The sequence below is a fragment of the Trichoplax adhaerens genome, genomic scaffold (assembly GCF_000150275.1).
Source record: "Trichoplax adhaerens TRIADscaffold_4 genomic scaffold, whole genome shotgun sequence".
NCBI classification, from domain to species: Eukaryota; Metazoa; Placozoa; class Uniplacotomia; order Trichoplacea; family Trichoplacidae; genus Trichoplax; species Trichoplax adhaerens.
The window spans coordinates 7,774,333-7,788,682 of record NW_002060946.1 but is presented as its reverse complement, the minus strand read 5'-3'; the positions used below and the strand labels follow the sequence as shown (position 1 = coordinate 7,788,682).

At 30.6% G+C, this 14,350-nt stretch overlaps 1 protein-coding gene across 1 annotated transcript; it reads left to right on the top strand.

Moving 5' to 3' along the window:
* Nucleotides 1-10,978: 10,978 nt before the first annotated feature.
* On the top strand, nt 10,979-12,028 carry TRIADDRAFT_56059 (uncharacterized protein; the record flags this gene model as incomplete). The annotated part of the gene is made up of 1 exon (XM_002112200.1): nt 10,979-12,028. One exon carries the CDS (start codon nt 10,979-10,981, stop codon nt 12,026-12,028), a length of 1,050 nt encoding a protein of 349 aa, XP_002112236.1.
* Nucleotides 12,029-14,350: the final 2,322 nt, after the last annotated feature.

The window sequence follows — 14,350 nt, the reverse complement described above, 5'->3', positions numbered from 1 at the left end:
TTCTAAAATTTTCGACAGTTTTAATTTACGTAAGTTCTAACAACGCAAGGTATCAATAAACCTAAAACTAGTCTTAGTAAAGATCACATCGAGAATCATGAAAAATATCTTCGATGATATAAAAATACTTGTACTCAAATTACCTCACATCCAATAGTCTATCTCCCTTTTACTAATGCTAAAAATCATGTTACTATAATATTCATACAGATTCATATCTGTTTAAGCGTACCGTATATAAAGTATGTATTTAACATATGCAGATCTGAGTTGGGTAGGGCTTGGGACTTGCGAGCTTAACTAGGTTAATAAAGCTCTGCGTATGTATAGTATTGTAATGATATTGCATTATTGAATAGGTTGTAGTACTATTATTATCAACATTAAGGTGCTAGCAATAACAAATACAAGTATATTTATGTTGTTAGTGCGGAGGATGTTCTAGTTCCATTAGAAAACGTAATGTTTAATCATTAATATGTTTTTTATTTATCTTTTGTACATCATTAGTAATTTTAAATGAGAACCTTATAATTGAGATTGTAGTTACTATACAGAATACAACAGTTGCGTTGGTTCAAATAGTCGTGTTTACAGCCCAAAGTAATTTAACTACTTTTGATGTGTTCATATAAATAAGCAACGATCATTACGTGTATCTAAGTCGTTATGCATAGTCGCCGAAATAAGGTTTACTATTTCTAATTAAAAATGAGGTAATTTTTAACTAGAATCATTTGAAATGAATTAGTCATATTAGACGGGCTACGATCTATATCCTACGTTAGTATTATGGAACGATCTTGAATTGGTATGACTATTTATACTTGTTGCCCCTTCTACATGTATTGGAGTATCAATAGAACGCTTACGTGTTATAAAATAGTGTATTTCTTTTCGAACTAATTCTGCCGTAACTCTATCATAAGCGACTATAAATACTGGCTGGGTAATAACAGACGTTAAACATAATAAGTAGAATATAAGCGATATGGTTGAAAGATGTAAATTGGACAAACTAAAATGTGGCGATGCCTTAAAGGAAAGTGTTAGCATTACGGTAAATATTGGTGATATTGCTAAAAAGAACATTGCAGCGGAGTAACCAAAAGCTTTAATTGTAGTAGTACTTAGCATATCCTTTTGTAGCAAGGTATAACGGTCTAGGCGATATTTGTTACGATCGCCAATACTACTTGTATTATTTGAATAGCTACTGCTAAGTGGGTGTGAATAAGGATGACAGGATTGCTGATGAATTTCATTATTATTTTGAACACCATTTTTAGCGATATAAATAATAATTCGTAGATACATCAAACAGTTAGTTAATACAGGAATCAGATAAACTAGCGCCATTACAAATGTGAAATAATACGGGCTACTGTAATGATAACGAATATTGCAAACAAAGTTTAGTTTGCTAGTAGTTCCAGAGTAGTACATGAGTGGAATATTAAGACTTAAACTAGTCAACCATATTAATAAGATTATGTTAATCAGAACGGTTTTTCTGTGGATTCCAGGATAAAAAGGCTGCTTAAAAATCGTTACTAAACAGCTGTTCATGCTGATGAGGCTATAAGTAATCGATATTGTAGCGATCCAAACACCTAGCGAATAAGTTAAGAGCTTGCAAATCCATTCTGACACAATCCACCGATGTTGAATAACGCTAATAAGGGCACATGAGCCAGTTACAGTAGATAAGATAACATTTGATATTAATAAATTAGTAGCAGTACCATAAGTTGTATTTTTCAGTTCTTTCCTTAGCCTGGTAACGTGAATGAGCAAAAGATTGAAGATAATTCCCAGAATACTAATAACCAAGATTAAAAAGATAAAGGCTACATTGAACATGGAAATTGAAGCAGATTCTGTAGAATTATTGGTATGGTTTGTTATTGCCATATTGAGTAATGGATGCCTTTGCTTGAATTTAAAAAATCCAAGTCCAATATTTAGAGGTGTTACAATACCAAACTGGAGTTACCAGGCTTTCACATGGAATAAGTAAAGTGATAGCGAGCGCTATGCAGCTGACAATACTGAATTATCACAATAATTTCTTAAAATTGAAAATTAATAGTAATACTAGGATATTATATTAACTTCATCGTTTTGAATTACAGACCTCTAAAAACATTTAATCACCGAACATTTATTCCTATATAAATTTGATCGTCAGTGAAATATAACCAGTCGCATATACGAACATATGTGCTTTTCAGTTTAATTGCTATGTATAATATACTATATTATTGTTTTGCAATCTTATTTTTTATCGATAAAAAAAATAAAACCTTTTCTTATTTACCATTGTTAATTGATCAATTAAGCATTAAAATAGAAGAATTGGATTGTTTCTCAAGTTGGAACAATTATGATCTAGGCAATTAAAGTAGGGATTTACATTTTATGACAAAACTTGAATCACTATTTTTCAAATATTAAATAATTTATAAATTAACTGTTCGATCCAAAATATCTGCAATCGTAATAAGTAATGTACAGAGATGTTTGTAAGGTATCTAAATCACGTTCTATTAATTCTAATGGCTAATAAATTAAAGTAATGTTTTGCTTGTTGATATGGGGGACATACTAAGTGACAGGCTATTGATGATTAATCAAGCGGAAGATTCGCTGTATTTCAATGAAACAATAAGCAAGTCAAATTATTAATTACACACCTGGTATTTGAAAGACGGAGAAACTAAGTGATCTTTATAAGAAGAAAAATAACAATACCTACAGCATATTATCACGATATCTTAAACTCCAAATTAAACTTTTTAGAATTTTTTGATATTAGTCGTTGACGTCCAAACTTTTTTAATCACCATATAGAAGTTTTCTAAAATATTCAAAGGATAGCTTACTGGCCTGCAATGATAGCGCTAATTAATATCCATGATAGCTTAAGTAAAGTGATCAGCTAGTTACCAGTCTAAGTACGGTACTTTTGATAGAAGTAACATGTAATTTAAGCGATGATAAAATTTTCTTGTTGTTGACTATCGTTATTTAAGCAGTAGTGCTTAGTTAGATGATCAATCATTCTTCAATCATTTCTATTTTATGTTCGTCAAGCTAACGCTGATAAGGCAGCTGTTGATTCGTAGGTTTATATTTATTAATATCAATATTGGCTGTAAACAATGATTGTTAGATAAGTAACATGATCTATATATTGAACTACTAGTAGTTTGAAGTGCATTAGTAAATACTATTGAAACATAGTTTAAATATTGTTGTACACGAACTTATAACAAAGTCTGCCTTAAAAATTTTTTCCTGGTTGCTAAATAACGCTTAAATTAACATGGCATACTTCAATGACGGTATTTGCTAGGCCAATATTTGCTATTGTATAATTATTCCTAGCTATACCTCTGATACATTAATAGTAACCTTAAGTAGAGCGTTGCGAAGATAGATAGGTGGTTTACCATCGTGCTATCGAATTTTAAAATTATATCTGCAATACTATTATCATTACAGCGCTATGAAAATTTTTATGGGTGTTTGCTAATATCCCATCCGTTTATGCAGAACTCACTTCTAACGACTTCAAAATGATGAAGTAAAATCGTCACTTCATACGTATATTTATGACAATTTTGACCTATATTTTTACCTAGATGATTTCCGTTTTTCCTGACAGATAATACATGAGCGAGGTCAAGCAATGGTCTAGGTCTTTTTCTTTTCTACAACCATGTTAACCGCAAGTAGTTATGCTAATTATTAAAGCAATTCTAACTATCTATGCTTATGCTGCAACAGTATTGTCAAGATTTCGCTTAAGGTTTCGCTAGCATGTAATTTAACATCAATTTATAATTCTACTGGACATATAGTAAGACAAAAAATGCGTTAGTACTACCCGAGGCATTAAGATATTAATGTCATGGCTGAAGATATTTATTTCTGTTAGCCTATCCGTATAATGCCATTTTATTAAATTTAGAATGAGATCAGCTGTAATTATCATTGTATTGAAGAAGAAGATTTTCATTAAGTTACGATATCATTAATTTAGCAAAAGATTATGCCTTAACCGAAAGCTTTAGCATACTGCAAGATTTTGATTTAGATCTTATTCCTGCCTTCATTCGATGCATTTTATACAACTTCGATTACTGTACTGACTTGCCTAACTTAAAGTGGTCAGAAATCCTCTATTTATTACCAGATTTTAATATTACCCATAAAGATAGAATTCATATTGTAGAGCAGGAAACGTTTGATATATTGCATAATTTAAGGTAACTTCTTGTTGCCACTTTATCATCAGTCTAAATAGCTCAATTTTATTTAAATGCGAATATGTGCTCAATCTAGTCCAGAATTATACCATTTCTAACTATTGTTCGAAAAAATAAAGAGAAAAATAAGTAAACTTTTACAAGACTCATACGCTATCAGGGACTACTTAATAAAAACTTTTTCTTAAAACGCTTCAAGTGGATAGAAAATTGTAGCGATATCTTGCTTTATCTTATGCTTAGTAATGTTTTATACAGCAACTTAGTTTGCTTTCAGTTGAACCTTTTATCATTTTGTCACGATATGAACCACCATGAAGAGTAAATGACTAAATTTAGTGGTTAGCATTTATATAGAGAGATAACTAACAATGACTTACAGTAAGAAATACAGTAGTTATTATTTTGTTACAGTAAATTATGCTGTACTGTAGTAAAAGTTCTATTACGGTAACTAATGTTGATAGATTATAGTGTTATGTCTAGTAAAGGTTGCGATGAATATCCCAAAGCTATTCAATTATAGATGATACTATAAATAATTCTTTGTATACACATACTGAAGTCTAATTATCTAGAATCGCTCTGTAAAAGTCTAAGATTATTAATAATATCTTCATTAATTTAGCTATCCAATATGAACTAAATTTCAAGAACTGATATGACTCATACATGATAGCTGCTGCCGAAGGTATTTAATTCCGGCTGATAGCTAAATAAAAGAAGAGTTCTAGAGTTGTTTAACGTAGAATCAAAGGTGTCTAAATTCTTGTAAGGTAGTTAAGGGATACTAAATCCCGGAGACTATAGTAATTTAGAGATTTGTTTTACATTATCTTTGTTACGAAGCTGGTTTGTGACACGTTTCACTAGCTGATCTGATATGTCTACTTGCGCGAGAAAGAGAACACCGCATATATATTAAAATACTTGAGTAATAAGCATTGACATTCTCTTAGCTACTGGGTGTTGAAGTAGTTTCTATTTCAGCAACTCTTAGTGAGGAATTTAGGTTACCAAGAAACATGATCGATGGTACAGCCCATGAAATTGGCGAAATAGCAGAGTACTGCTACGTTTTGTGTTTAGGGCATGAAAGTCTGATAGCGTTTTATACAGTATACTCTGACAGTTATCATTGATAGTTAGTTCTACGATGTAATTAGGTTTTCACTCAGATATTGATGCAATATTACATACAACAGAACGACTGAGCGTTTAGTAATATCAATTGTGAACAGAAGTTGATGCCAATGTTCATACTTCTGTAAATCGGTTCATCTACTAGTTCCAAACTCATAGCTATACAAGATCATAACAATTACAGTTATTTAATTTTCTCTGTTTAGAGTAATAGAAAATAAAGAAATGAGTCGCCATTATTGTATAGTGTTTAGCAGGCCCCCAAAAAGCACAGTAAGGGACTACAAGCATACAGAAAAGTATAATGTCATGGTCTTTTTAGAATTTGCTAATAATGCGTCATTATATGGCCATAGTAAGTCTACAATTCTATTTTATCATGACTGTGTTCATAGACTACTTGAAATCACTACCATGCTAACAATTTTCTAGTAGTCCATAACTGTATGCTTTTATGAGTAGAAATGTGCAAACGGATAAGGAATTCGAAGTATTTCTGAATTAAAGGAAGAGACAGCCGAGAGAGACTTTTCTCCTTTCTTTACTAGTCCCTGATATTCTCCACAATGTAGATGTAGATTGTAGATATTCCTCCTTTTACATACAGTAGATTCTACCGTCGCAGCCTATTTACTACAAGCACAACGAAATTTAACATCGAAGATAGTTGTCACAGTGCTAACTCACCGTACAAAAATAGTACATGCTTTGCGGCTACAATGATATTGTAAGCCGAGGAGATTATGTAACCAGATATAGATTGTAGACGGTACGATTTAAATTGTGATGTGTTAAAGGTCATTTATATCTATAGTTGGATTAGTAGTATTCTAAGAGGTATGTAAAAGCTTGTAGATAAAATCTATTTAAACGATTAGACAAATTAATAAAAGTTATTCTTAGTTCCTAAGGTTAAAAGTATAACGGAAATCGAAGGCGTACGAATTATTGCGATATCGTAGATTCGATCACAACGTCATCTTGTCACACGGGAGTTTGTGACAATAGTATATGAACTTGTTTAGACAATTCAAAAGTATTCTTTATTTCCTAATCAAGAATTACTTATTTTAACAACGAGTAAAAAACCTACTCGTTACATTTTGAGTTTCTAATTCCTTATTACTTTACTTACTATTAAATAAATATTACAGCGAGAACTGTGTAACTCGATGGTACTGCACATAAACCGGAAAAATATCGGTTACAGGTATTCGATTTTCTCTATTTGTGATTATGATTATTAAATGAAGGAATAAGTTGTCATATTGAATAATAACCATATAATGCGTGCTTGCATGAAAATAGCACGTCTAAAAATGCACCACTGTACTACTATACGCTACTACGCAAATGGACAGCGGTAATGCTTAAAGAAAGAAAAATTTCTTACGTAAAATAATTATTAAAGAACAAGGGGGAATGTTATGAATTTAGTAAACTACAGTAATTATCTGTTAGGTAATACAGTGATAGAGTGTAGTACAGAACTGTACATCTTATTAAAGTAAGCTTGATTAGGTTAAGAACCCATACACTAAGTGAACTAAGAGGCTTCTCTTCTTTCTTTTACTAGTCCCTAATATTGCCCGTATATTCGCCATGCTAAGAAATTTTATATAATTCTTATTTAGTATACAGTTGATTAACCATCAAAGCATTAGCTAATGAGTTTAATAAAATTAAACATCAAATACAACAGATGACTTTAACTAGAATTTTTAAAAGTATTCATTTTTCACTAATTAAGAATAACTTAATTGATGACGCAGTACCACTACATCCGCATTACAATACGTAAGATGCGTAGCTTTAGCGTACAGGAAAAGAGCGACAAAGCACATTAGAGACTAATCCAAATGTAAGTTGTCGACTAAATAGGTTAAAAAAATATTGATTACTTAATTATAAAATTTCTGCAAATAACAAAAATAGGGGCATTGTCATTTCCTTGGGCTTTGTTGATAATGTTGCTAATGTTGCTTAAAGTTTTTAGTAACAACAAGAACTTAAAGTATGATGTCGTTCTACATTTTTAGCATAACGATATTGTTTATTAGTTTAATAATGCTTTTATTCCTATGTTTACCCAACGAAATGATATTAGATACCAAATTTTTGCATGATGTATTTCGTCTTAGATACTGTAGCAATAAGGTGACAGAAGTGAAACTTCTTTCCGTCGTACTCTTAAGTCTGAGTAGATAATTATTTTTAGATATCACTTTAGCATAATAAATATAGTTTAAGCTCCACATTTTAAAACATTTGCTTAGAAGTTTTTTTGCAAAATATTCATCTAATAATGGACGCAATATCAGAGACAAGGCACTAGGCCTAAATCAGATATTTCTTAATAAGCGTACCTTACTTTAATTAGAAAACAAGATCTTTCCAATATGTAGATTTTTTTGTCAGCGGTCGCATTTTTGCGACCCTTTGAAAGAGCAATTTTAGAAGTAACATGCATACTTTAATCAATTCACGCCATCATAGTTGCTATCAGTCAGTAAATAAATGCACATTCTTATTTTGCCGTAACTTTTTTTGCTATAACTACATTAATAACTGAAAATAAAATGTAAAAAGCGAAGAACATTGGCTATAAATTTTTTTTCTCCTACGTAGTACCATAAAATAAACATATTTTCCTACGTAAAGGATGATAAAGGAGTCAGCTAAGCAAAATTTCATCAGCGGAATGGGCAACAAATTCACCACAAATATCATAATAGTGGGTATATAAAAGCCTTGAAAGTTACAATATTTTAATAGCCTTACTTTAATTTTATCTACTGATACCGGTTATTTATTTATAATCCTTTTATCTAGCATGATGTGATTTACCATCATTTCTGATGTAATATTGAAAGCATTTATTGCTTGTTCGCTAGTAAGCACTTATTTTCATTTCCTCTTCCGATTTGCAAGTAACGCTACAGATTCTAAATTTAAATATTTATTGCATAGTGGATAATAAATTTCAAAATTCCCCGAAGTAAATAATTATAAACCTAGTTAATGTTGGTTGTAACACTTGGTCGTCAAAAGCATTAATTTATTGCTACTTTTGCCATTTCATTTGTGAAATTCAAAGGTACGAAAGGTAGTCTATGTTTTTTTTCCTTCCGATCTATCCATAGAATAGTTCATGGCGCCAAGCAACCTAGTTAGTCCAGATCACAATATTTAAGAAGCAATTATTCCGTCACTATTTCTATGCTGGAATATCATTCACCTCGATATCTTTTCTACTGAGAATCAATGAAATTGATGCAATTATTTTCGATGCGGGTACTTTATTAGAGAATATATTTATGATTACTTCGAAGTGTTCGTCAGTACTTGATTCATGTTGTAACATTCTACGACGATTACAATACTCTAGGCTGGAGTAATTTTAGAATCATAAAGATTAATAGTTGATATGTTTAGGAGACACTGATTAATAAAAATTGTCATGTAACGACAGATCAAGCGAGCATCAACTTTGTTACTTAAGGTAAAACTATGCCATACCGTCTTTGATGTCTCCATGAAAACACGACACAAGTACACAACGAAAATCTGTTAATTTAAAAATAGGATAAACACAATGTTCATCATAATGCATGCTATGTAGTATTGACATATGTTTACTTTACAAAACGTCGTCTTTTTTTATTACTTACGTCTTAAATAATTTATTTGGATCTTATTCAGTCCTGAAAGATCGTATTGTATGATGGTAAAACAAATTATAAAATTGTTTTTATTTGCACCATAAGCTTATTCATGTTGCTTCTGCGAACAATCTATCTTTCGTGTGTTTTTCATTCGTGAATTTATTATCATCCTCCTACGTGCAATAAAATTGCAACCAGCGGCCTTTATAATCCTAAATTTTCACTGTTATTCGTTATCGCTATGTACAGTATTAATAAATATTTTATTTTTAGATAATTTTTGTAAACGGAATCAAACTAAAAAAAATTTCTTATATCAAATTTATGTCTTGATACATCGTAAGAAAGCATTCCATCACTTCAACTAAAGTATACGTATTCCAAACATAGCGCCGTCTATTGTAATTTTATTTGCTTAATGAAGATTTTGGCTATTGGAATATTAATAAACGTATTAACTAATAATTTTTACCATTAAAGACTCTTGTTACACAATATACTACATCAGAAAATAAACGCTATGGACGATTTTAAAGTGTTATCAATATCCTTGACAGCTTTACTCCTAGGTTTAAGCTACTATGTTAGTATATCCTTATAGTTATTTCTATTATCCTCGAATAAAGTTTTCCACAAATAAATCTTTAATTAAATAATCTGCTACGAAACGAAAAGCAATAAAATACAATTTCAAATTATATGATATTACGTACTGCCATTGAAATCTTATGTTGCTTCTCAATCTGAGTAAATAGTAACTTGCTCTAGCAAAGTTGTTTCTGAGTGTGGATGATAACGAAACGATACGGTGTTGTAAATTTCTATGGTTCGTTATCTAGCTATTCAGCTAAAAGGTACCCAGCTACGCGCCTTTGCCCATTCCCTAATACGGGCACTAGATTTACAGGTCACGACCTTAATCATATATCACATTAAATAAAGAATCATAATATTCGGCCTATCTGTGGGATAACTATTGGTGTTACTAAAAGTTGAATCGCTTTTGCCGGCAATGTCTAGTTGAGTATAATCAATTTTATTGATTCTGTTTATTGTTGTACTTCATTTCTTTAAAGTAGTCCCGGTCGAAGTGATTGTCACCTAGTCCTTCGGCAATGTCATCTGTATAGGTAAATGATAAACTGAATTTTAAAACATTTTGACCTTTACTATAATACACCTACAATATGAATTAAAAATTTGATTTAAGACCAATTGACAATTGTCGATAGTTTTTAAGGATACCCTTTTTCAAATATTTTTAGATGCTTCTATTTTTATCATAAAGAGTCAAATTTGCAGACATCATGACAGTTTAACCATCAATCAATATGAAATTGTGGCCTGTCAAAATATAATTATGGCATTATTCAGACACGCAATATTGAAGGTGATGAGTCTTTGCTGTCGCCATTAAGGGACAGGATTTCTGAAAGTTTTTGTAATCTTAAATAACAATAAAAGTAGGATATCATAAACAGCCTTATTTAAAATTGACGTTTTCGTAATTAATTTACACCGGATTCCTCGAAGCGAATATAATTGTTACTGATAGCCAAGTGAATGACAAGTTAAGGCAATATTTAAAGCTACCGTTAATTAAAACTATTCATGACAGATCAAATACAAATTATTTGTTGATAGAAGCTTTGTTATCCTTTCATGAATACGAAGCAATTATAGAATTTGTGACGTAACTAAAAACTGTCAAAATATTTCGATATAAGATCAAAATAAGCTGTACAATCAGTTGTATATAGTGCGCTGTAGATTAAAAAAATACTCATTTATTTGAACATCCCGGTAATTGATTGAAAACCTATTTCTCATCTTCTGACCTAATACTTAACCTTACTTTCTAGTTTTAGGCGAAAATCGATACCAATATTATGCATCATGTCTGAGTTGCAATTGCCGAATGTCTCATCTCAAAATTATACCAATCGAACAACTGCATTTCAGTTTTTACAAATTGCTCAAATCTTTTTTTCCCTACCATCTTTCCTTTCAATAATTTTGAATTCCGCGATACTTAATTCCATTTATTTTAGTAAAGAACTGTCTAAGTCACCGACATATTATTTAATTGGCAACATGGTTATATCTGATATAGCAACTGCTAGTCTATTTATGACCTTACCAATAGTAACGGTATTTTCCTTGCCATATGCAGTGGTAGATGCTATCTGTCGCATTTTATCTTTAGTAACCGGCATATCTTTTATGGCGTCAGTATTAAGCTTAACTTCAATCAGCATCGACCGTTACTTATCAATTTTAAAACCAATGTTATTGGCATCACGAACTAAAAAATTAAAGATGTTTAAGATTGTTATCGTTTTCATATGGTTACTCAGTATAACCGCATCGCTGCCCTTCATTTATTTAACTGGTGCTCTACCAGGACCGACAAATTCTTGCGCTCTTATGCATCGTGGCAGAATTGGTTTAATTTTTTACTTGCTTATAACAATAATTCTGTACATTGTTCCATTGGCTATTATGAGTATCTTATATTTTAAAATATACCAATTTCTACTTCAGCGATATAAAGAAGAATCATCAAAAGAACCTGGCGAAGTGAAAACTAAAACTTTTCTTGATAACGCAAAACGGAAATCATTGATCAGAACATTAATTATCGTTACTGTAGTATTTGCCCTAATGACTTGGCCATTTTTTGCTATGACTTTGGGAATGTCTATTACTGGAATTGGGATTGATGATCTTGAAAGGGAAAGTTTATTCTTGTTCATTTTATGCACATTTGCTGTATCCTTTACTGTGTGCACACCGGTTGTCAATCCACTGCTGCTGATAAAGTATGATAAAAATATACGCAGTCGATCGTCAATTCTTTATAATCGTATTAGAAGAAGAATCTCGCGTCATAATAAAATCACTAACACATATACTTCTCAAACTCAAGGATCATCAACTCCATAAAATTGTAAATCAAAATTAATTTGTAGTTATCAGTACCATATTTATTAAGTTCTCCTTCTGCAATACCTCACTAACTTCATTTTCTGCTATCATAGTCTAAGTTATATTCATAACTTTTTAATACGCATGAGAAATTTAAAAATAGATTGCTCAAATGGGCTACTGTTTAAATCATTTACCATTACATGACGCTATATAAGATACCAAATATCCTGGATCTAATTTTTGTGAAAGCATTAAGGCATCAAGCGTAGAAAAACGTATTATATTTGACGGCTAAGTAATCAGAAGTTAAATTCTACTGTAATGTAGTTGTAACAGCTTAAGATTGAGATTATAAGATTATATATGAATAAATCACTTCGTAACACGGTTAATGGAATCAGTTTCTGTAATAAAGTAAAGTTTAATAAACGTTTAAATTCATCTTATAAAATTTCAAAGCACTGCATCGTAGCAATATATATTTAATACGCTATCGGGACAAAATGGCATTATATGAAGCCGTACGAATGTCCTTGCGCATCACTCAAATCTTATTAAATCATTCAAAACAAATATTAGAGGATAAATTTAAATCTTTAAAATTTCATGTCAAAACACTTTTCATTTACGGCCTGTATCTTGGATCTAATTACCTAGAAAATTCGCACATCTGTAATATAGTAAAATAACGTTAAATTTTGGGTTTTCATGTAACAGATATGTATATCATGACTTCATCATGGAGTCCTACGATAATTTTCTGGGTGGAAATTTTTAGCATAAAAAAATATAATTCACTACATATTAAAATTAGAAATCCATACTTGTCTAGATGTATTTTGATAACAATTTTAAGCTCAAATATTATAATAAAAATCATGCTTTATTTAATTTAAAATTGGTAAAGTATTCTTTGTCCTAAATTGGCGCTATCAATTACATGAAGTACCCTTTCGAATTGTAAATGCTTCAGTATATGTGATTGGTTTCGTGAATTACTCTCTTTGAAAAGGATTGATTTAAAATCATTTTATGCAAATTTAACTATTAATAATTTACTTAGCCAAACTAAATGGAAATTTTCACATAGCAAAAAATCTTTACAGACATACTCATAGTACTTTTGTTCGAATTCTTTAGCGGATTAAACTGTCGTTAATATACCCTGTAATTAAGTTAATTGATTACCCAAATAAATCTGTATATTAACAATATAGCGATCTAAAAGCAATATTTAATGACCATCGTATAAAAACAATTCATGTTATATCTTATTTATTGGATTTATTAAATTACCAATTAAGAAGATATTTGATAGTAATTACCCTTATAGAGTCTACTTAATGTCTAAGATTGCTATTTAACTACATGAATTAAATATTGAAATTGTAGAAATCTTTATATGCAGATCAAAAATTAGAACAATGGTGATATTTTAAAATATTTCTGCATGAGATAGGATTAATAATCGTAACGTTCATTAATTGCCCTTTCATTTCTTCTTAATTTTCTTTATAAAAATGATAATTTACCGATTATATGAACTTTTCAGATAACTAAATTTCATTGTAAAAATGAAAATTGGAATAAGCAACTTATTTATTTGTTAAAGTAGCATAGATCTTGATAATTATAGATATGTATCTTGCATTAGAATGCATTAGTAAATTTCAGAGATAGTTCTTCGTTCCTGAACATTAGACAAGTTGCCATTGACAGTTAAGTTTTAAGCTACTAAACTGTCACGGTACGAACTACCGTGAAGGAATAGATGTCTAAATTTGGTTAATATAATATAATGATATTATATTACAACTAGTTACTTACAATAGGAATTACTCTAATTATAAATGTGTTTCAGTAAATTTAATGCTGTGCTGTAATGTGCACTGAAATGATTCTGTGAATGGACATATTGTAGTCCAACTGTGAAAAATTAGTTAGGTAGATGTTCTCACCAAGTATTTTTATAAGATAACTCGTGAATGTTAGCTGCTGTAGAAGGGTATATAAGCCCGCCAGACAGTTGAATAAAGTAGTTCTAAATTGTCTAGTTGAGTTTAACGTAGAATCAAAGGCGTCTAAATTCTTGTGAGTAGGGATACTGAATCCCGGAGACTATAGTAATTTAGAGATTAGTTTTACGTTATCCTTGTCACGAAGCTGGTTTGTGACATAAACATATACCCATTTCTTTGAGATGATGATGGCATAATTTATGGTAGCGATATATTTTCAAGCAAATTATATATAGTAATGGATTTCTAGAATTAAGCCTTTGAAGCACGACTTATGATCGAATTAATTATGCAACTGATCGTGCTAAAAACCATCATT